General features: G+C 40.8%; 1 protein-coding gene and 1 long non-coding RNA gene across 2 annotated transcripts in view; one reads left to right on the top strand and one right to left on the bottom strand.

Moving 5' to 3' along the window:
* Window positions 1–11,402, top strand: LOC149919441 (uncharacterized). The gene is made up of 3 exons (XR_016464859.1): window positions 1–485; window positions 624–678; window positions 11,161–11,402. It is a non-coding gene; the product is annotated as an uncharacterized LOC149919441 (long non-coding RNA).
* Window positions 8,621–24,819, bottom strand: part of MAPK12 (mitogen-activated protein kinase 12) — a 31,915-nt gene continuing 15,716 nt past the window's right edge. Inside the window, exons 5-12 of the mRNA XM_031614956.2 lie at window positions 21,617–21,646; window positions 20,969–21,016; window positions 15,489–15,603; window positions 14,796–14,867; window positions 14,047–14,126; window positions 13,234–13,312; window positions 11,409–11,582; window positions 8,621–10,597 (exon numbers count right to left, since the gene is read on the bottom strand). Of these exons, the coding sequence (XP_031470816.1) occupies window positions 10,527–10,597; window positions 11,409–11,582; window positions 13,234–13,312; window positions 14,047–14,126; window positions 14,796–14,867; window positions 15,489–15,603; window positions 20,969–21,016; window positions 21,617–21,646 (669 nt within the window). The 3' untranslated portion in view covers window positions 8,621–10,526. The remainder of the gene's footprint in view (window positions 10,598–11,408; window positions 11,583–13,233; window positions 13,313–14,046; window positions 14,127–14,795; window positions 14,868–15,488; window positions 15,604–20,968; window positions 21,017–21,616; window positions 21,647–24,819) is intronic.

The raw sequence follows: 24,819 nt of genomic DNA on the forward strand, positions 1-24,819 counted from the left end.
TTGGATGGAGCCCAGCAACAGGGGCAATAGACATAAACTGGGACATAGGAAGCACAGTACCAGCACAAGGAAAAGCTTTACTATGACGGTGACAGAGTACTAGAACAAACTTCCCAGGAGGGTTGAGGTGTCTTCTTCTCTGACAGTATTCGACAGTCACCCATGCAACCTACTGTAGAGAATCTGCTTTAGTGGGGGGGGAGGTTGGTCCTTTGAATCTCTGTGATTCTGTGATTCTTTTTCAGTTAACTGCAGCATAGTAACCCATTTTGATTAAAATGTGTAGCCAAACCACACCTCTGCATGCCAAGTGAAGAGCAGCAGGCTGGTATCATCCATAGCTCAAGTCAGACAGAGCAGCCCTTCACACAGAACTCCACCACTATGTGGACTGATTCCAGATGTTGCATCCAACCCTCTGAAGAGTACTTTGCTGGCTTCCTTCTTAATTCCTGTAGTTTAGAGGAGGCTGCCTGCCTACTGAAGTGAGTCAGAGGTGTTTACTGGTTTGAGATCCAGCTCCACAGCACCCTCAGCTGATCTCTGAGCTTGCACTAAGCCATTTTAGCTGAGTTGGGAAATTTTCTTTTTTTTGTTTGTTTTGTCTTGGTATTATTTGCCAGCTTAATGAAGAGAAGCAGCTCTGAATGCTGAGCTCTGAGGAGAACCAGCTGGCAGGTAAGGGAGAGGAAACACCACCACAGCCACTGGCCAGGTCTCCATGGACAGCTGTGGAAACACAGCCTGAGACAACAAATATGATAATAGCTTGACAGACACTACTTTTTAAATCAAACCCTTATAATTATCCCTATCTTGTTACACAGGGATGGGATGGTTTCCCTTTATATAGTCAATAAGTCTTCTTGTTCATTTGGTAAGACATTGTTGGGACAGTCATATAAAAGTAAGTAGACCTTGCATCTTGTACAGTTACTAGATCTTTATATTTACATCCTAACAACATTACATAGTGCCTTCTGATAACACTGTAATTAAATAGCAACAGACACCCCCTCCTCAAAATCTCCCAAACCCCAGCAATTGCTCCTTCAGAAAGGTGTTTGTATTGCTGTAGCAATTCTCTCAATGGGCTTGAGAGACAACTCAGCTGCTTCATCCCTGCTGATCCTCTTTGTGGGACAGCCATATCTGCATTCCTGAGAGATTTCAAGTTCTCTGAAGGGGAGAGAATTTAAAAAAAAAGAAAAAGAAAAAGAATCAGTCTTCAAATAGAAAATGTAAATGTACTATGCTTAAAAAAAGAGAAAAGTAAATAATATTCTCTCCTTGGGCCTTTTGTCCCCTTTTGTCAGAGAGCAGCAGGGGCAGGTTCTTTTCTTTATACCATGGCTTGTGTCACACAAGCAGCCTCTGCTGAGATCAAAGACATGTGGTTTCTATTACTGTATCTCAAAGAGAAGTTCACTGATAAAGAAGTCTCCACCCTAATGATTAAGCCCTATTTGGATTTGAATACCTGAGTGCAGGCCTTCAGCGGCAGGCCAGGATTAGGAGGTCCTTGACTCCAGTGCCCATTTGCTAATCAGGCTGCAGATCACCTTTGTCTGTCTGTGCAATGTTATGTCATTTGGCTTTCACAGCCATTCACTCATCCCAGGGCCTTCTTTTTCTTGTAGGACTGCTACTGGGAAATGAAACCAAGGTTAATCCATCCTAAATATCTACACAAGAACTGAGTAAATAAATAAGGAAATTCTATAGAGCAACCATTTATTAACTGCTCAAAATTAATCAGTGCCTGAAAAGATCATGAAATCTGAAATTTACTTAGGATTAGCTTATGAAGGTGACTAACAGATAACTGAACCAGAGAAATAATTAAACTGAAGGCTAATCAGGAGAGGCTGATTTATGTATTTATTTATTTATTCATGTATTTCTTGTTTTAGCTGCCATTTTCATTCAGTAAATAATGCTAAGGGCTTAATGCTGGTTGCAGCAACCAAGGATTGACAACTGTATCCACAGAAGGCTCTTTTCATTAGGGATACCATGGAGAAGTAAATAGTTTAGAGGGAAAGGTATTTTGAAATTAGAGTGAAGATCACCCAGAGACAGAGATTTGTGATAGAGGCTCTATTTTCAGACCTTAAAGGGAGAATGTTTGTCTGACAGCTCCTTTAGTTTTTCTCCCCAGTTATGTATGTATGTTTGTCTGGTAAAAGATACCACTGCTCCTCATAAGCTTTCTGTTGTTACATCTGCATCTCTCCTTATTACTACCGTTAAATATACCAAGGCAGGAGATTTTGATTGATGAGAGATTAAAATGTATTTAGAAAGCAAATCTATAGAGTGCAGCCTGAAAACCTGAGCATTCAGTTATGTAAGTAAATGTTCTACTTTTTTTTAGATATAATTCTGTCAGATATTGCTATCCTTATTTACTCCGAGAAGTATTTTTCTTCCTGACATTCCATGAAGATGGAATAGAAGTATTCAGTTTACAGAAATGCAGAATGGCTGAGGTTTGCAGGGCCCTCTGGGTCCAGCTGGCCCAACCCTTGCTCCAGCAGGGACACCCAGAGCAGGGTGCCCAGGCCCATGTGGAGGCGGCTTCTGGAGATCTCCTTGGAGGACACTCCACAGCCTTTGGGCAGCCTGTGCTCCATTACCTGCACAGCATAGAAGTACTGTCTGATGTTCAGATAGCAACTCCTGTGCTCTATTTTGTGCCCACTGCCTCTTGTCCTGGCTCTGGGCACCACCGAGAAAAGTCTAGTTCTGTTCTTTTTCTTTATTGATAGGCTGATGCTGTATCCAGGGAAAACAATCACAGATCCGTAATCAATAATTAAATCTTTAAAGACAAGAGTCTGCCCACATTGCTTATGCTGAGTCCTACAATACATCCTGTTGATTTCAGAGCAGTTCTAATGGTATATCTCGATGTTAGCAAGACTGTCAAAGGTGGCCAATATAAACAGGCCACCCATTCAACTCTTTGGTGAATTATCTTTCATGATGATATATAAAAATGTTTTGTTTGGGAATCTGCTATTAAAAAATGGACTTGGGATGGAAGGGCCTTTGCCCTGACGTGTGGCAGACTGAGGAAAACATCCTTATCCAAAAACCTGGCTCCTGCAAGGGCTGCTGCTGGTTCATGGGTTTGAGTGGCACCTCTTGCCTGGGTGAGCCCACAGCTCCCATGCTTTCTGCAGCCCTTGCTCAGCAGCCCTTCCCACAGTCGGGGAGTTAGCAACTGGTATTGAGAATGAAAGGAAATTACTGATTTACCTTCTGCCCTACCTTGGCTTTCCATTTTCCTCCTTTCCAAGAATAAATATCCAAGAGGAACAGCACATTTTGGTTCAGACTTCTTAAAACCAGTCCTACTGATGTGCCCTCTTTTTTTTTTTTAAGGCCTAACATTTCTGGACAAGATAAAAGATTTAATCTCTAAACCTACTAATTGATCACAAAGCATGTCTAGGCCAGCAGAGTGTGTCCCATGACACACATAACAAAGCAGACTTATATCAGCACTCAGGCACTGTCAGGAACCCTCTGGTACGACTTGGACAAGCTCTGGGGCACAGCAGTGTTGCTCGCTGCTCAGGTCAGCTCAGCTCCTTGGCATTTTCTCACTGGTGGCTTTGCTTATCCCACTGCTACGACTGGAGGTTACAGCGCAAAGTGAATTTGCCATTTACATGAATAATTTGTATCTCAAAGTACTCAACGAACACTGCCAAACAGTAGCTATGCAAAGCAATTCAAAAGCTGGAAGACATGCAGCAAGCTCATAATATTAATCATATCAAATCCTGGTGATCATAACCGCTAATCCAGTCATAATGCACAAAAGGCCATGAAATCAAGGCAATTGAAAAACCAAGGAAAAGTAGTTAATATTCTGGTTTAGAGCCTTGAAATGGCAATACTGAATAGCTACAGCAGTTATAATTATTGTGAGCTTTGTTTGTAGAGAGAATCCCCCTCATTTTACTCCAAAATGAGACTCCAAATATTCACGTTTTCATACAGCAGTAGTTTCACACCTGTCTCTATAATTTAGCATCCTGAATTTTAAGCATTAACTGAGTGTTTTGATTTAGAAGCTATAAAGGGAGTCACACTTAAAGCCTGCAACATGACATGGGACGGAAGTTTGTTTCCCTGTCCTCTTATTCTGCTGGCATGCAAAATGATCTCAAAATGCACTATATTCCATCTCCTGTGGTTTAACCTGGTAAGTCAGGTAGGATTTTATTCAGTAATGCCTTTCAGAAAATCATCCTGTACAGTCTTCTCTTTGTTTAAATGGAATCTGTGCTCTCTTACGTTGTTTTCCTTCGTAACTCATCACTATCTTTTGTACAAAAGCATCAGGTAAGCAATACTCTATTGGAGCAATTTTACTGTCAGGACACTGGCTTGGTCCAGATCCTATTAATATCAAACAAGAGGCTTACAGTGACTTCCCATTGATTTCCCAAATGGCAGCAAAAATACCTATTATTTTCTTTTATGTTTTATTATCTGCAATATTTATTATTTGGCAATAAAACAATAATATTTATTTTAATAGTTACTGTTATTTTATGCTACAGTTTACTCCGGAGTACTGCATTCAGGTTGACTCTAATGTAATGTAAACCCCCATGTCTAGGCCAGAGCATGCCAGGAGCTGCCCCAGGCCCGAGGCACTTCAGCGGGGATGGGCCAGGCCAGGGGTACATCTGTGGGAACAGGCCAGGATGGGGCTGGTCCTCAGGGTCCCTGTTATGAGCAGTTGCCCCAGCCTACAGCGACCAAACCTCTGGCAGCAAGGATGCTCTCAGGCCCTTAGAGCAGCCTCACCATTACATGTCTGAGCAATTCATGAACAACTGCTTCACACAGACTATGCTCTTATTACTTTATGGCAAAGAGGACAACAGTACAAACAGATGAAAGTCCTAAGCATTTGGGGTGAACACAATTTTCCAGGTACTATCAGCTCTGCCTTTCTGTCTGGGCTGGTACCATAACTGTACCTGGAGCAGCTCATTGTGTCTGCATCTGGCTGGCAGGAAGCTGACTGACTGTGCTGTTAAAGCTTTCAGCCTCCAAAGCTAGCAGCCTGCACTGCACTGTTGGCCAGGAGTACTGCCTGGCCCTACCAGCTCCTCAGCTGTGCCTGTGGAGTTGTGGGAAGGCTGGTCTGGGCCCAACTGTGCTGGTCATTCAACAGCATCAAATGCTGATGTGCAGCACTTAGAGGTTTCCCAGCAATGGTGGTTTTGTTAGCACTGAGCCCACGTGTCCAGCACATGGAGTATGGAGCGTCTGTAGCTGCACCAGAGCTGAGTGCTGCAACGGGACATAAGGAACAGCTGAGATGGCTTTGGCAGAGAAAAGGGGGGAATCCAATCCCATAGGGATCATTTTGAGTGCCACAACTGTTTTCCATGTCCTGCACTCTGCCTCATCTTCCAGCATACCCATTGCCTGCTGTGAGAGCTGGGGCAGGAGCAACCATCTTTGTTAATAAACATATCCTAATATGTTCCTAGAGAAAACTTAGCTGTTGCCCACATTGAAAATTGTACTATAGAAGGAAAAATGACAAAAAGCCTGATACAGCACATTGACAAGGGCATCAAGATCACCTACGTCAAGTCTATTAATGGTAGTAACAATATGGAATGATTGAGACTTTCGGAATCATGATGAAACCCCAAGATGATTGCTAAAATTTGTGTCTGGAATTCCAGAACTAAAAACTCCAGCTAACACACTCACTGGAGATGCATTACAGTTACTGGAAGCATTTAAATGTAATCAAATATTTGCCTGATTTTATCATCTTGTTCTAGCAGTTTTTCGCTCCAGATACATTCCTGTGTGTTGCTTTCCAGCAAGATCCCTGCAGTGCTGTCTCTCATCAATATGAAAACCTATCCTTAAAGAAGCGCCCTGCTTCAGGACTAGCAGACATTTTGTGTACTTCTTGCTTGTGGAAGTTTTACACTTTGATACTTGCTGCACTAAATGCATTAAATCCTCGGGGTTCCTTAAGAGTTCAGTCTCTCACTGGAAATACTGAGTTACTGCAGCCAAAGCACAGGATTCCTTCTGAGCAGCAATTTTGATTCCTTAGAACTGAACTTTAGCCTATGATGTACCCAAGACCTTGAGATGAGTTGTTTTACTGAAAACCTCAGTTCTTGTTTCTCTGATTAGACTTTTCACCTTATTTACTCTCCTTACAGCAGTACACTGCTGTGTACATTAAAATAAATAAATAATTTTCAAACTCTGACTCAAGCCCCCAAATGCCAGGAGCTTTCTAGCGACAGCGAAGTGGTCGGACAGATGCCAACCTGTGCTGGTGGGAGGCAAGAGCTCTGTTACGTATAAATGGGGCTTTTAAAATGCCAAAATAATACTGCCTTGACCTAGGCCCCCAGTAGACAAAGTGCTTGTGGATTCCTCCCTGTTGCATACTGATGAAAAAGAGAGTATGAACTAGAAAAGTATGGACATACAGCAAAGTAAAGCATAAGGGAACTCAGCTTGCAGAATAGCAGGAGATAAAAATGAGTCCTTAAATTACTTTCCTTGTCCCCATTTACCTCCATGCAGAGGGCTGCTGTTCCTGGTAGCTATAAAGCATACATTATTCCTGTGCCTGAGAGCTGCATGTGGCAGTTTTGAGATCATTATGTTACTATCCCAGTTAACTGCAAATAAGCAGTTAAGAGCTGTGCATGAGAGCTGCTGCTCATTAACTCATACTCTGTGAAGCTTCAAAGGATGTCTGTATGATGGAAGTCTTTTCTTGACTTCTCCACAGATCTACCTCCTGAATTTGTAAAAATGCTGAGGATGAGACTTTAGGTGCTGCGTAATTCATGAAACTGCTTCTGGCATAGCTTGGCTTACACAACCAGTTGCCCTACAGCGCACTCAGGAAATGGAAAATCAGTCAGAAGTCAGCTCTGATCAACCCCTGATCTCTCCCTGGTTCCTGCATGGAGCAGGTAAAGCCCTGTGGGAGGATTTTTTGCCAAGACCCAGTGAACAACATGGTCTTCTAGCATCTAACATGGCTTATTCTGTGTGATCTTAGCTAAACAGAACAGAATCACAGGGTCTGGAAGGGACCTCTGGAGATCATCTAGTCCAACCCTCCCACTACAGCAGCTTCTCTACAGTAGGTTGCACAGGAAAGTATCCAGATGGTTTTTGAATATCTCTAGAGAAGTAGATTCCACAACCTCCCTGGGCAGCTTGTTCCCATGCTCTGTAAATCTCAAAGATGTTCTTTCTCATGTTTATATGGAGGTTCTTATGTTCCAGTTCGTGCCCACTGCCTCTTGTTTTGTTGCTGGAAACCACTGACACCCACCCTTTATTATAAGCATTAATAAGATTCGTTCTCAGTGTTCTCCAGGCTGAACACTGCCAGGTGTTTCAGCTTTTCCTTAAGGGAGTTACACCTCTAATTATCTTTGGGGCCCTCCACTGGACTCTCTAGAAGCTCCTGTCTGTCTTTAGTGGAGGGGCCCAGAAGTGGACACAGTGCTTCAGATGTGGCCTCACCAGGGCAGAGAATCACCTCCCTTGAGGCCACCTGCTGGCCACACTCTTTTTGATGTGCTTCAGGGTACCAAGGACCTTCTTGGGCACAAGGGAAACTGCTGGCTCATGGCCAAACTGCTGGCCACCTGGACACTTGGGTCCTTCTCCACAGAGCTCCTTTAGGGCATGCCAGCGCCTAACCTGTACAGATGCACAGTTATTCCTCCCCATGGGTAGGACTCTACGACTGCCCCTAGTGAACCTCATAAGGTTCCTCTCAGCCCAACTTTCAAGACTGCCTAGGTCTTACTGAATGGCAGCACAGCCTTTGGGAGCATCTGTGACTCTTACCAGCTTTGGATCATCAGAAGGATCTGCTATTTGTATTTGAACAGCATATCAGAAAGTAGGAAGATAAAAGAACCCACTCAGCTCAAATGCTTGGTAGTTCCAAATTAAGAGTAAAGTGGATCTTCTGAACACATTTTACAGGACACATAACGCTCATCTCAGTGCTACTTGTAACTAAAGGAAAAATGAGCAAGAAATGAAATGGTGAGCCACATCCACCCACAGCACCACCTGATCAAAATTCAACATGACCAGTGTCTTCAGTACCACAGGCATGTAACGGGGTGATCTTCACAGAAAGCAGCCAGGAGGCACTTAGGTTTTCAATGCGAAGGTCCTGTATCCAACTTGAAGTTGTATATGCTTGATGACCATCAGTCTGACTTTTAAAATCAAGCTGATGAACAAACATGCAAACATGCAAATCCTTCAGAACAAAGCAGGATGTCTGCTAAAAACAGATGCTCTAGGAAATAACTAGGTGGCAGCAGTACAATCAAGTCAGCTCTGTGGCTGACTCACAGCCTGGAAAATGGGAGAAAGGTTAGGTTTTGTGGGCTGACTCACTTCCAAACTACATCAACAGCTCACATTACATGAAATGTACCTACAGATTAGGTTTCATATAGTTCCCTTGTACTGAAAATACTATTTTCAGTACTGATCATACATTTGGGAATACATATGGGGAAAAATGACACCATTATTGTGTAAAAAAACCAAAAATCCAACCTTTATTTTTCACAATACATTTCAAGTACATGCAGAACATATTTACATTTGTCCTTAAGGCAAACAGAAATCGGGTTCTTATTCCTGAGTTGCTAAGCACCAGTAGAAATAGCAAATAAAAGCCTGGGAAATGTCGCTCCCTTTGAAACAGCAGCTGCCTCTTATGCAAAATATTTCTGCTTTCACCTCACATTTCTTTTAATGAGCTATTTATACTAAAAATTCCTGTTGCTTTTTTGAGCAGTTTCTTCAGATTCCAATCTCTTCACAGAAACATCATGCCAAGATGCAACAAACTTTTCATGTTTGTTATTTACCTTACACAACGTTTACTAACAGACAGTGCAGCAATTCTTCTGTCTCTTCTGGCACACACATCGAGATCTGCTCTTCAGTTACTGTAATAGTTCTGTAATCCCCAAGCACAGAAAAACCAAACACCATCACCTTATGTCTCCAGAAGCCTGTGGCTTCTACAGTACTAAAAGAGGCACCTCAGCCACTCGACATTTGCAATGAGTTAGGCTATCAAAACCCACTATCTCCAATAGGCACTTTTCTCCCATGACCTTTAGGAGGACAACAGGGCATAACCCTAAAAAACACACAGTAAGTGTTGGCCCCATGGCAAGGGGATTGAAACTAGATGATCTCTGAGGTCCTTTTCAAGCCAGGCCATTCTATGATTCACTCTATGATTCTATGATTATGAACTAAGCACAAAGAAAAACACATTGAATGAACCCAGACATAAAGAGGATCTCATAAAGCATCTCACATCCCACTGTAGCTCATCAGGAATCTGATTCCTTCTGGTAAGGCACCTCCCAGTGGAAGGTTGGAAGGTTCCCCCCAAAGTGAGACGACTCCAGAAGGCTCCAAAAAAGAATGGTTGTGATTTTGCACCTGGTGACACCTCTGTACAAGAGCCTGCTGCAAGCAACATGGATAGCTGCAGTGTTGTGTATTTATCCTCACTTAATTTTCTGTAATGTCACCTGCATGCAACTGTATTTCTAAGACCAGCACTGCTGGTTATCTAATCAGCATGTCCTCTGAGAATATGTATCTTTTCAATGATTATTTCAGAAATAAGATGCTAGAAAGCTTATACAATTTCAGACAGTCTCAAAAAGTTTCTCCCTGTAAATCCTAACTCTGTTATACAAAGAGACTCCACTGCATTGAGATAAAAACATTGTGACTCTAGAAAGTGATTGTTCACCTAGTGGTTGTTAACCTAGTGCACTTGGGAAGTCTCATCCTACTACACTGGTTACTTTAAAAATCTCTAGGATGCTGACACTTGCCTCTTCTTCCCTCTTGCATACATTTTTCAGACCTGGATGGAGCTCAGGCTATTCTGCCTTCACAAAGGAGAAAAGAAATGCATCCATTCAGGCTGTATCTCTTCCTCACTAGCTGAGGTCACAGAAGCTGATCAGCCTCCCCAGACATCTCATCAAGGTGAAATATTCCAGATGAAGTCCTATTAATACCTCTTAAATTCAAGATGGTTCAACAGCCCTGGAGAGCAGAGAGCAGACACTGCACATCATTGATGTACTTTGTGTCTCAGCTTGTTTGCAGTAGTAGCTTGTACTCTCATTTGATTTCTGATTTGAAGAATTGGTCCCACCTGCTCTTTCAAGGGTTGTCAGAGACTGAATCCTTTTGTGCAGAGGGGAGAAGCTATGAGCAGAAATATGCTTCTGAGCAATTCTCAGGTGTTGCTTCCAGAAGCACCACATTTCCACATGCACAGTAAAAGACACTGCTCCTTCTTACAGTGCAGATGAAGTAGATTACATCCACTTTATTTATAAAAATTTTATACACCTGAAATATTACAAACATTTACAGCTTTCCTGCTTTCTTCTGACTTCTGAAAAGACCAAGCCATACAATTACACTGCTGTCTCCTTTGACTCTGATGTTTGTAGTGGCTTGAAGTTCAGTATCTCTTTATATGTAACACCTGGAAAAAACAACAACAACAACACAAAACAACAAAATAAAGAGTGTTGCTGGTCTGGCCAGAAAAGGAGCTGCAGACATAAGCCAGGTGCAATCCCCAGCATGGTTAGACTCTGATCAAGGTGAGGAAGACAGAGACCTCTTCAGGCGAAAAAAGAGAGAAAGAGTATAAAAAATAAAGGAATCAGAGATGGCTTTACCACTGTTTTGCCACTTCAGATTTGAAGAAGTAGCCCAATACAAAAATGTTGTAGGTGTTTTCAAAGGGGTGTAAGCATTGACATTATAATATAGTGGAAAACAGCCCAGAAAGTGCTCCTAAGTACAGCAGAATTACAAATCAAGACCTTAGCTCACTTATGAGTCAAAATACAAGACTAAGACAAAAAAACAGATTCAGATTTTAATTTCTTCTGAGAGAGACAGGCTTTCTCAGAAAGAGAAAACATATCTAACTGAAAATTAAGGCCAGCAATAGCTTTAAGGCCTACAAAGCCAACAGCTAAGAAATCTGTTGCCCTGTCCTATCCACTGTAACAAACATGTTTCTTTCTTATGTTGCAGGAGATAAGAAGAAAGATGTATGAAGAAGATAGGAGCCACTGTTAGGAGGAAGAGAAGAAAACATTTGAAGATATTTTCAGGAGGATTTGATAAAAGGAACACTGACCAACAGTGTTTCTCTATTTTACTGCTGTCCACTTATTCTTTTCCATTAAAAGCAGTGACAGTCATCAGCAAAGGAGAATATTTTCATTTTGGGATGGCCTTTCTAACTGCCTATTTTGAAAACATCACAAAACTAAACTCACGCTTCCACTCATCCAAGGTTAGATCCATGTTATCAAATGTCTCATAATATTTCTCAGCCTCAATTTCTTCCTCAGGATCGTGAATTGGTTCAAAGTAAGGATGCATCAAAGCCTCAGCTGCCGTGACTCGCTCCTCCGCATCCAGCACCAGCATGTTCTCCAAAAGATTTACAGCTATGGAACAGAAAATAAACATTGCATTGAAATCAAGCCACCGATTCCAACTTATGCAAAGTAATTGTTGCACTGAAGGTGCTTTAAAGATATTACAGATTTACAAAGCAGAATCACTGCTTGTTCATTCTACAGCCAGTGGGGCCCTACTGCACAACAAAACAGAGTGCTGTGAACAAGCTGGGATGTGTACCAAGCAATGCAGAGATGCTCCTTAAATTCCACATGCAATACAGCCACATCACCTCAGCTATGACTTCTGAGCTTCTGACTCCAGGTTCACTGCATTTAGGAACTTCCCAGTTGTCTGCCCTCACTGCCAGACTGTGTTGTGGTTCCAAGGCACATCATGACTTGTCAGGGGCAGAATGAGCAGACGGGTGTAGAGCTACTGAGAATTGTTTGTTATTATGTGACTAAATGCATGCCCTCAGCACTGGCAGCACATTTTCAAGTTCACCAAAATATCCATGCTCTCAATGTCAGCACTAGCTTTATCTGCAACATGTTCTGACCTCACCAAAACAATCCATGAAATCCATGAACATCTTCAACGTTCGTCACCGGTGGATTTTGATCGGGTCCTCTGTGAGACTATCAGAATACACTAGTATAAACAGACATGATTCTATTACGTTCCTAAAAGTATCTTGTAAGAAAGTTTCTGAGTTGGGTGGAACACCAGAAAGGAGGAAGGGACAGCAGCATGGAAAAAGATGCTGCAATGCCTGCTTGGCACATTATGGATTCATAACATTATAGAATCATTTAGACTGGAAAAGAACATTGAAATCTTTAAGTCCAACCATGCACCTAACACTACAAGTCTCTCCAACCTTCTCTCTCAGACCAAGAGCAGTTTTTTTTCACATAAGGAACAGCCAGATGGCCAAAGAAGTGATAGGAAGAAATTTAAGTAGAGATTTGTAGACTTTTCTGCAGCTGGGACAGCTAGTGAGTTAGCCATTGGGCCACGGATAATGATCCTACTGTATCTTAACATACCATTTTAACTGCTTAAATACAGAAGACTCAATTATCCTAATTTATATTCTAAGAAAGCCAGGCTTTATGAGTCAGGTCATTGGGGAACGGATGAAGCTGGGCAGAGCCATCTCAGAGCTCTTACTGCCTCAGGTCACGTCACAGTTATGCACACTTGGTATGTTCTTCTAGCTGTTTATATCCATCAAATACAAGCCAGATCTTTGCAGGAATGCACAGATGTTTCTCAGGATGCATTCATTCCATGTCTAAAATGTCAGCTTTCTATTTGCTTGCATTTCTGTTGTACATCAAAAGGACCTTTCAGAATTATATTTAAAATACAATGCACAGAAAACTTTATTAAATATATTTAAATCCCCAGGGCTCTTGAGAAAGCTGCTTCAGTAAAACCATTAAGCATGGTCTGGATCAGAGCCTAAAGCATAAAATATTTCTTTTTGACTCTTTTGAATCATCTGATTCCTGGCAGAGTCTAAACTTGGCACAGTTCAGCCACTAGAATCAAAGATCTGAGTTATGGAACACAAGAGGCAGAGCAGCGTGAGAATCACCACATAACTTATCACATGACTGATGCTGCTGCTGACTCCAGTGCAAACAAAACAACAACAGAAATGGTACACATTCACACAAACTGCCTTACCCAAAGGACTCGCGTGCTTCAAGACGGATGCAAAATCCTTTTTCTGGACTTTTGGAAGGCTTTTGATATAGTTTTTTGCCTTAAAAGAAACATGAATATTAAATTAGAACTTTGCTTCCTTTGTAATGTGCTTACTGGGTAACTTACTGATGCTTTGACAGTACCTTGTACAAATGGAATTTTTTTTTTGCTGTAAGGCCTGGCTACGTTCACCTTCTTGTTGAAAGGAACAGTTTCTTTTAAATTGAACCTTAAAATTCTGATTAAGAAATTAAATGTAAAACTTTAATACCTAATCAACATCTAATATGTTGATTAGAATAAATATATATTCATAATTTGAAAGAATGTCATTCTGAAATTTACAGAAATCTCTAAAAGTGTATATTTTACAGTAATTCTTTAGTATTTAAATTGTACAGTTGAACTAATGATCCATTTTAGGTTCTTTATCATAGGGACTTCAGGATTCTCAAAAACATCACATGAAAATAGGAAGTCAGAGACACCTACAGAATGAATGGGTTGTCTGAAGAGCTTCATATTTTCAGTTCCCAGCAAAGGAAGCAATGTATCAGCTCAGCTGATTTAAAGTACTTAAACATATCCATTTTTTTCAGTGTCCTAATCATTTTCTGTTTCCACTTAATGTCCAGTAATTATTCTGGCTGTGAAACCTCATAAGTAGGCAGAGATGTGCTATCGGGGGTCATTTCAGCAGCCAACACACATGATCTCAGGCAGTCTAAGAACTGAGCATGGCCTAAGTAAACCCAGGGCACACAAAACAATCTGACAAAGCAGAATACTCACTTCCTGACTCTTCAGTTTTTGCACAAAATCTTGACTTGGTGTACCCGTTATTTTCATTATTTCTTTGAGTTGATCCAGATCTGAATGCCAGAAATAAGGAACAAAGTCTTTCACCATAGGATGAAATTTATGTGTTTCTTTGCTATTGGAGAATAAAGCAAAACCAACAGTGCAACAACTGAACAGAAGATGTATAAAAGATGAGCTGTCAAACATTCAGAACTCGTAAACAAAACAAGTGAAGAATTCTTGCTGTATTCTTTTGTCACTGCACTCTACTGTCTGTTACAACTACTTGGGCCAACAAAGTATCACCTAAGGTTGAAGTATGGCTAAATCTTAACTATTTTCTTAAATTTTCAGCAATGAAATGACATGACCAAATATTTTCTGCACATCTGAAATATTTTACTTTGTATTATTTACATGATATTTTTGCCAAAAGCCTCAAAAAGCATGAAATGAAATATATTTACCTTTTGTATTGTCATTAAAACTTTTAGCTGATGATTTGAGGCATCATTCAATGGATATCCCACTCTCTATTGAAGTTCAGTAATACGAGTTTTAATTTGCTGATGTACACATGTGGTACAAATATCAAATAACTAATTAAATACAAAGATGATAGCCATATCAAAGCTATATTTTTCAATTTATGCTCATCAGATTTTCAGCACATTCACTGCATCACATAAGCACCTCTCATCATTTTCTGACGCTGGTGTCATTAATGCACAGAAGGATACGGTCGTTTCCCCTGAACAGAGGCCTCCCCATTATCATTTCAGCCATTATACAGCCCACAGACCAGATGTCAACTGAAAAGATGATAAAGTAGCATTAAATTACTGACTATTTGTTCATCCAAATGTAGATAAAGTTTAATTTAAAATATATTTTAAAGACGACTGAAGTTCACCTTTGTAGTCTGTTATAATATACATGGGTGCCTTGCAGACTATGATAATACAGAAAAAACTACTAGCATTTCTGATTGGCAAACAGAAGAAAATTTGCTATTGGGCAGAATCAGTTTCTCAGTAACAAACAGATGCATGCAGGAAGTAATTCTGCTATGCTTTCAAAAACCTCTATGGTTATTCTGGCATTACTTAAATTCCCTCATTCTGCCACTTAAACTGTGTAACAACAAGCACATCTTTGCAGAAAGATTAGTCAGGGAGAACATAAATATGTAGAGCAGGTTTGTTCCAATTGTTTTGGAACTTCCTGTGAATTTTAGAAAATACACACAAAAAACCCACCCCAGGAACTAAACAAAAAACACACCCCCAGTGATTACCTGCAACCTACAAGAAAGATTTTCATCAATATATTATCATTTCCACCTCCAATGTCTCACTCACTTCAGAAACACAAACTTGCCTTATTCGGTGAATGCTTCAGCTGTATTAAGACTTTTCCAAAGAGATGCTGACCTGTTTGTGTGTAATGCATCCAATTAAGGATGACCTCTGGGGCTCTGTACCACCTTGTAACCACGTAACCTGTCATCTCACTGTCCGTATGCCTGGCCATTCCAAAATCCAGGATCTGTAGTGGAAGCACAAAGTACACCCAGACAGTTATCTATTTCATACAGATTTAACAAACACAGGAAATAAAAGACTCAGAGCATCCTGCAGAGACTGAGTTATTTTTGCATCTTTTCTCATTGAAGTGTCTGTCTCTCGTTTTATGAATCAAGACAGAAGTAGCAATGAGGTTTACAATTTTTTTCCATGTTAGATAGATACCTTTATATCAGCACTTAAAGCTGTAAAGACAGTAGAGAAAACAATAAATTATTCAATCAATGGTTAAAGAGATACTGGTCCCATTCAATCCTGGGTGTGGAACAACTACCATTTCTTTTTAGAGTTAGAAGAAAAGCACCCAGCTTACATGGTGTCCACTGTTCTGACATCCAAGGTAGTGCAATTAGTGTGTTCCAAGAATATTCTGAAGTAAGGAGATATCATCATCTTTTTTTTTTTTTAATGAATAACTCATAGAAGGGAAGGGAAAACTTCCTCTAGGTTACGTGGAAGTCTGGAACAGACAGAGGGAGTTACCATTATTTAGTCCCACTGATTTCCAACCTACTGCTTCAACCACAAAACAAGCCTTGGTAAGAAATGCAAGGCTAGTACAAATTTTTAAAGGATTATGTACAATTCAGCTAATTTCTAAGACTCTCTTCTAAGAAAAGGAGACTCAGGGGTGACCTTATCACTCTCTTCAACTGCCTGAGGGGAGGCTGTGGTGAGGTGGGGGTCGGCCTCTTCTCCCCCATAACTAGTGATAGGATGAGAGGGAATGGCCTCAAGTTGCACCATGGGAGATTGAGGTTGGATGTTAGGAAATAATTCTTCTCTGAGAGAGTGGTCAGGTGCTGGAATGGGCTGCTCAGGGAGGTGGGGGAGTCACTGTCCCTGGAGGTGTTCAAGAAACATCTAGATGTTGTACTGAGGAACATGGTTTAGTGGGAAATACTGGTGGTAGGTGGGCAGTTGGATGATCTTAGAGATCTTTTCCAACCTTGGTGATTCTATGATTCTAAGATCCTTTTGCTATTGCAACATGTAGAGCAACAAGACTGAAAATAAATGTTACAGCTTTTTTTGTTGATCTCTATGAAATTCGCTCAAATATGGGCCCGCCTGCATGGACAATCAAAAGATGGTGCCAACAGATGTGGCCAACAGTCAGTTCACAGTTTATCAGGAAATCCACGCTATGAACAAGAAGCAGGGGGTCTTGGCAGAGAAACCTGCTCAGATCATCCTTTGCAGATACTTGAATAGGTAGCTTCATGTGAAGGGCCAGTACTCTCCACGTGCATCTGGCTTCATACATATATTGACACAGCAGAAGTTTTACTAGGAGCACCATGCATTACTACAGCAAGAGTGATATATTTGTAATGCTTTCACTGTAGTTAAACATCTTAAATATTTCACTTTAAGCAGGACAATTTCATTATTCCCTGATGCTAATAGAAAGGAAAACTGTAATTCATTCATAGATAAAGAATATAAAACGCCAGGGTTTGTCTTTATTGCCACACTAAAAGCATTATTTCCATAACTTCCCCATAACTGTTGATTACCTACAAATTTGGAATGGATTAGGAAGCAATGGGAGAGTTTTATTCTTACCAATAAAATGCAATTAATTAAGCCCAAAGTTACCCTTCAAAACCTGTCTCAAAATATTTGCAACTGCAATACATCTTTATATACAGCTTTTAAATTTAGTGTATACAGGGAACACACACTATGTCTTCCCTTAATGCTGGGAGGGAAAGGAGGGTGAGGGAAATCAGGGTGTTCTGCAGCAGGTCAAAAGCCACTGTTGGTACTGTCTGGCACAGCTTTGTAGGCCTCTTTCTTTCAAAAGGCTGTGACACCAGGTCTTGGAGAAGGGATGGAATTTGGACTTGTAGTTTTCTAAAGGCAGAAAATGAAAGCAAGAATTTTTATGTGTTATTCATTAACTTTATGATTTCTTTTCATTGAAACGTTCATTAGTCTCATGAACGAATGGAGCTTAGCATTAGCACAGTACCAATGCAACAACAATTTTCACATAAAAATATTATTCTCATACTCTGCCTGATCTTCTAGCTTTATACTAGAACTTCAAAAGATATTTTCAAAGCAAGTTGAAAACCAATTTTATAATGCAGGAATTATGAAAGAGAGCAAAAGCCCCACGGCTCAAGAGTAATCTCCCTTTCTACTTAGCAAACTTAATTTTCTTCCTTGCTTCAGTAACTGTAACAAAAATAATTTGTATCTTCAAGACAACAGGATGCACAGTGACTCCCCCTGTGGCAACCTCCGCTGTCACTTCTCTGATTCCTATGCAGCAGCTGAAAGAATCAGACAAGGCAGCCGGAAAGCACGCTCTGAGAAATAGGGCTGATTATTAACAATTATTAATTCAGGAAGCCACACGGCTGCTAGAGCTGAGGCAAGGGAAGCTGCTGAGACACATAAGGGGGAAAAAGTGTGGGATGAGCCCTGCCAGTACTGCCTTGTGGCAGCATATGGTGGCGTTAGATGTGTGCTCACAGGGCAAGGCGCATCCTATGCGTTACACCTGGAATGCACACGCAGTGAAAGGCAGTTCAGTTGGTTCAGCATAAGAGAGATCACAGTTAAATCCCTGCCCTCATATTTTTAACGTACATTTCTCAACATTTGATAGTTTGCTTTCCATCCATATACTGGATTTGCCTTTGGACGACCAGTATTTACTGGTTTCAAATTAGCACACTTCTGTATGCGATATCAGAACTTACCATAAAACTAGGCATAGCATAATTTTGCCCTGAGAATCAAGAAAGAAAACTTAAACTTAGGACTACATTTTCTCCTACTCATTTAACAAAACGGTGTTCTGGTATCAAATTATTTGCTTCAGCTTATGTAAAAGCTTAAAAATGTCCATGACAACAGAAAAATAAGTTGCACTAGGTAAGAAAGTAGAGCAATCATACAGTGAAAGAATGTCTTGGATCTGGACTACGTCTCAAAATCTCACTGTACAGGTAGGGGGGGTGGAGGAGAACATGTCCAACTGGTTTACCTAAATTGTTTTTTCCCCCATTATCATACTGGGACTCACTCACAGTTTGGCCTCACACAAGCCAGAAAGAGACAATGGCTTTCTTTCTTAATCAGGGAAATCCTGAAAAGACATGGCCCTGAACATCCACATCTGCTGCACTCAGTCTCCAAAGAGCAAGAAACTGCACTGCAACACTACATGCTGTATATAATGCAGTATATAATCCATATGTTACATGCTAAAAAACTTTTTGCAGTCCTGCATCAACTTTTATTGCGTTTCATTCTGGGATTGCTTTACAACCTTTGATCTTCTGTATCTCCCAGTTGTAGACTTAGACTTACTGTATTTATTTGAAGTTAGAATTCTCACATGACTGAACTGCTTCCATAGAGGCTTATATCTTTCCAGGGAGACGGCCTTGGCCATAGGATCTAAGAGTCCTTACATATCAGGACACAAATGTCCCATTCAAACATACTGTTGTTTTGTCAAGATGTTCGTACCAGCCATGACAGCACAGGATAGAAAACGTAGCTTGGATTTGTAATTAACTAAAAAGTCCTGGCTTGCCTCTCAGACTGCTATAGCTACAAGAAGACAGGTAACAAAAACAAGTCTAGAAAATTAATAGCGATGTATTAAAATAGAATACAATAGAATACAATAGGCTGACCTGAGGACTGGAAGCAGTACGAGGCCCCTATCTCTCAGGAGAACAAACTGTATTCCTAAAATGAATGGTGCTGTGCACTACATAGTTCAACTCAATACTGAACAATTTGCTTTTTTTAAAGCAGCTCATTCTGCACAGCTCAACCAGATGCATTTTATTATTTTGGGGCACACTGTATATCTATTTCTCAAGTACAAACATCTTCCCTAACAGGTATTGGAAGATTTCCAACACAGATAAGAAACGGAATAAAGAGATCTGAACAGTTCAGATTCAGTATTTCAGTCCAATGTCCATTTTCAGGAGGCCTGAGATGACAAATGTGCAGCAGCAGAATTACTATTCAGACAGACTCTACTGAGAACAAATCCAAGGAAGATTCAGCAGGAATGGCAACACCCACTCTTCAGGACAGGTTCTTTCCACTGTGGGTGCTACAGCCCTGTCTTCAAGTGTGCATTCCAGCTAACCACTATTTCCATAGGGGATAGGTGTGAGTGTGCACCATCCTCACACCCACCTTTGGACAGAAGCCCAGGTAGGTAGGACAAAGGGAGGCATGGTCTATGCCAGCACTTTCTTCACTCCAGATAAGCAGCAACCAGGAAATACAGGAAATGCCATAAAGTGCACCTGTCTTACAGTGTACCAGTGAAAGTTAACAGATGAACTCTACAATGCTAAATTAGTAACCATCTCTCTTTAATGATTTTTTTCTTAGTAATTCATTTAAAAGCAAAAATCAAGAACTGATGTACTTTCTATGAAGTACATGTAGTCTACGTGCAATTGATGTTATTTTAATGGTGCAGAAGGAATCGCTTTCAAAGAATATCATGTTTGTGGTGAGCAGTATTTGATTCCTCATGCGCTTCTCTGAAGTGATGAGCTGCAAGGTATCATAGGAACAGTTCTCCATTACAGCTCTTGTGCAACTGCAACCATGATATGATTATTTCCCATGAAGCCTGACTACTATAGTTATGCACACACACATTCACAGGCCCAAGGCTATTGCACGGACTGCCACATAAACACCAACCCACAAGAAGGTAATTTCAGCTCTCACACTGCTCCTCACCCAGCTGGAAGGACCAAAGCTATGAATAAAGCCTGTGGCACTGACCTCCTCACCAGCAATCTTCTGTACGCCCTGGAGCCAACCCTCAGCTCTCTTCTGTTAACAGTGCACCAGTTTCCCAGAGTGTCCTACATGTGTTCAGCTCTGATATCCTTGGCAACATTTCCATTTTGTGGTGCAGCCACTTCTTATGCTTGGCTCCATAATGATTTCAGACATTTATCATCACCTCTGCCTTTCACGTGAAACGTACACTGACTTCAGTTAAGGACATGCAAATAGGAAACTAATAGATTCTCAGTATTCAGGGCTTTATTTCTTAAATAATACACAAATACTGTCGTGGCGTTAAAGTCACACAAATGGGAAAATATTTAAAAGGATCAGTCTCCAGTCATTTTTTTCAAGTTCATTACCACTGTCCATCTGATCCTCTTCCTTTCTCCAAGACTCTTCTAAGCTCCTGGGCTGAAACCCCTGTCTACCACTGACACCAGTTAGCACACTTACAGCTGCTGCCCCTGGTGTTTTCTGTGGCACATCTCTGATACAGATGAAAACTTTTTTCAATGAACAAATCCTACCTTCAATTCACAGTCTTCATTTACTGCCAGGTTTCCAGGCTTTAGATCCTGTAATCAGATTTGAAATGGATGTTACTTATTTATTTTACAGCAAACAGAATAAAACACACTTTGCAAGTATTTATTTCATTTAGGTTAGATGGTTTTCCTGCAACTACTTAACACAGTAACAAGTAAGACAATGTCATAAATATAAACCAGAAAATTAGACATAGCAAATTACAGAAGTAAAGACACAAATCTGAATTCATATGGCATTTTTCCTTGTGTTCTCCCCCTAGATGACCTCTAAGGGTCCCTTCAAATAAAAAAAAAATCTATTATTCTTATATAGCATTTAAATATTTTTAAGAGTTTACTCTAATTTTTGTCTTCAAAAAGTAGAAAAAAAATCTTAGCCATCTCAATTTAGGTGTTGTTTGCTCTTATGGGGACTTACAACTCAATTTCATGAAGCACTTTGAGAAATCTAAACCTAAACTGTGCTCAGTGCAACTTTGGTGGTCAGCTTACACTTGATGTAGCTACACTGTTTCTGTCAAAGATATAATCAAACTTAAACATTATAAATGTAAACTCAAGAACATTTACGTCCATGCTTCCACGCATTGTAAGAATTTAAACATATTTTACATAGTTTCTACTTACCCTGTGAATTATACCAGACGAGTGAATATACTGAAAAAAAAAAGAAAAAAAAGAAAGAAAAAAGAAAGCGTGTTTTAGTTAATGAGCTCATGACTCTAAGGAGCTGTCTGAGGAGCAGGCTTTTTCGTGGTGCTAAAGTAATCTGAATTTTGGAAATGTTTATTTACTACACAGAAGATCTTTTTAGTGTTCAGGTAATTCAATAGCATTTTACCCCATTCCTCCCCCAAAAACTACATACCAGTAAACAAGTTTGAGTACTGTACCAGATCATACAGTTTTTCTGAATACATGTCCACTGAAATAAACACAGCTCCTTTATACAGAAATTTATCAGAAATGTTCTTTTGCAGTAGACATCTCAGCTGTGCCATCACAGTTTAGATCTGCATGCCTCAGCAGTACTGAATTTTTAGAAATCCTTTAAGAACAGGATGAAGCCTTGCTGTATGCTTCACCACTGCCTGCATGCAAATCTAGTTTATCAGATTTATCAGCACGTTTTCATCATGCATTTAAGGGCTCTCAAAATTCAAGCCAAGAAATGGATTCTGAAGACCAGTTCTTCAAGGAAGCTTGGAAACAAGACATCCAAGCAAATACCAGTACCTACAGCTGTGTCTGTCACCCAGTGCTCCCCTGAGGTACCCAATTCCTCTCACCAGGTGAATACCACCCTCAAAGAGATGTCTCATCATAGGCCATGGCAGGAGTCTCTGGTAATTGGTTCAGACATTGGGATCTCTTTTGCAAGTACTGAAATGCAGAAAGTGAGTTGCACGCTTGCCCGCTGTCCCGAAGTGAGGACGTACTGCCTCAGAGTGCCCTGGAACGTGCAGATGCTGTTCAGGTGCAGGGAACTGGTCTGAAAACACTGCAGACCATGAAGACTGAGGGATCTGTATTACTCAGACTAAGCAACAAGAGAACAATAAGGGCTTTTTAACAAGTCCTCAGAAATGATGGATAAAGTGGGAATCCTAAATGTCTTTACCTCAACCCACAGGTTTTATCTTTTTCCAGTTCTCTCCCTGATCCACTGGGGGAAGAATAAGCAAATAGTGATGTGGTGGGGAACTGCAGAGTTAAACCACAGCAGTCCTTGTGGTGACCCAGAGGGGGCACAAAGGGTTGAATTAATGACAGATCCAAACAGAATGTGTTGACATAAAATTCTTACAAGCATTATACTAGATCAATAATTGCTAGTTGCAGCGTTGATTTATTTGCTCATGATGTTGTTTTATTTGCTCTCAAGGATGGTTTTCTAACTCTTTTCTTCTTGTTTATCAACTCTGGTGGCAGGCCTGTATTTATGGTTTTGCTATTTTGTATGTAGCAACAGTCCCTCTGCAAAAGAATCCTCATTGTCCACCAGATGAGGGGAACAGGGAAAAGAAAGCAAATACTTCACCACCCTGGGCATCCTTCTCTCTGTGTTACAGGGAAATACAGGGAAGTAAGCTGACTAAACAAAATATCTACAGACAGTAAGCATTTATATGTTTGTTGCTCTATTTTTCTACAGCTGGTTTCATATCACACAACAACTGAAATTGACTGGGACTCTGCAGATCGAGTCCCACCACCCCACTTGCAGCAGGGTCAGCCACAGCAGGTTGCCCAGGGTGGGATCAGTCAGGTTCTGATCAGCTCCAAGCATGGAGCCCTTCCAGGCAACCCATTCCAGTGTGGTGGTCAGACACCAAACCTTTTTCTTCTTGTGTTCAGACAGAATTTTCCATTTCACCTTGTGCCTGTTGCCTCTCATCTTGGAATGGCACTATTGAGAAGAGTCTAGCTCTGTCTTCTTTACATCCTCCCATCAGATACACACAGACACTGGTCAATGCCATGCCGTGCCATGTCTTCTCCAGGTAGCATGAGCCTATCTTGCACAGCCTCTATTTACATGCTCTCCACTCCAGACCCCACAGTGCCTTGGTGTCCTCCGTCTGTCAGTGCCTTCCTTGTGCTGGGATGCCCCAAACTGAACACAGCACTAAGTTCTGAGGAGAGGGAAAAAAATCACTTCCCTTCACCTACAGATGACAACTTCAGCCATACAGTCAAGATGGTGACAGATCTCTGCTGCCACAGCAGCACACAGCTGACTACCATGCCTGAGTCCCCTTCTAGAAAGCTTTCCGTCCCTCTGCAGCCCAAAGCCCTAGCACTAGCACCCTCCAGCAGATGGCACATCGCTTCCTTCTCCCTATTAGCCAAGTTTTAAAATCGCCCATAGAACTGCCAAAGCACTCCACAGGATTTCCTGGGGGCAGCCACAAGGGGTTGAGAGCACAGGCTGTAAAACCACTACAGCACATAAAGAGCTATGAAACGCTACTTCTGTCATGGATGTGCATGAAGTGCATTGGAATGGAAGGAACCAGATGCAAAAAGAAGAGATCAGTCAGACGTACAGAATCCGGAGAAAATATAAATACATATATATTTTTAACAACATGCCTGGAAGTAGTTAGGCTCCCAACAAATGGAGAAAAGGCTGGAGTCTTCAGCTAACAGCTATCATTATCAAGGATACCACCATGACTACTTACATTCCAAATCACTTTGGTGTCTTTGTACTGAGGCCTCTTGATTTTCCAAAGCAGAGGCTAATAATATTCTATAGGCTATTTTTGCTGGTATGACTGTACACAGTAAGGAAATAACTAGCAGATTCAGGAATTTCTGCACCTAAGAACGTAGCATGTAGAAACAGGAATTAAATGAACTGCACCCTTTTGAGTTTTATTTTAAGTAAATCCACCCATTTGGATGAAGAATGTGGTTTTATTGGTGTTCTCACTCCACTGAAGATTAAGACAGTTAATAGCACCAAAAATGTCAACACTTTGGGGAGAACTATCTATTTTCTTAACAGTTCTCTTTAGGTAAGACTGCTGAGATTACATGAAATAGCACTTATTTCTGGTGCTTGTGTAAATGCTAGCCCCTCTGTAAACAGAAAAACCTGTGCTGAGCTGCAGTGCTTCTTCAACAATAGTGGTATTCTGTGACTGCTTTCTATTATCTACTGGCAGGTACAGCACTGGAACTAAGCTACTCTTAGTTCAGAAAGTTTTCCATTTCAGTTCAACAGCCTTCTGAAATGGGATCCTATTCTTGCCAATTTTCTTCGTTAAGTTATCCATCTGTTGTCAGATTATTCACTCTTAATGTGATAAACACACCGAGAC

This window comes from Phasianus colchicus, chromosome 1 (assembly GCF_987193195.1).
Source record: "Phasianus colchicus chromosome 1, bPhaCol1.hap1.1, whole genome shotgun sequence".
Lineage (NCBI taxonomy): Eukaryota > Metazoa > Chordata > Aves > Galliformes > Phasianidae > Phasianus > Phasianus colchicus.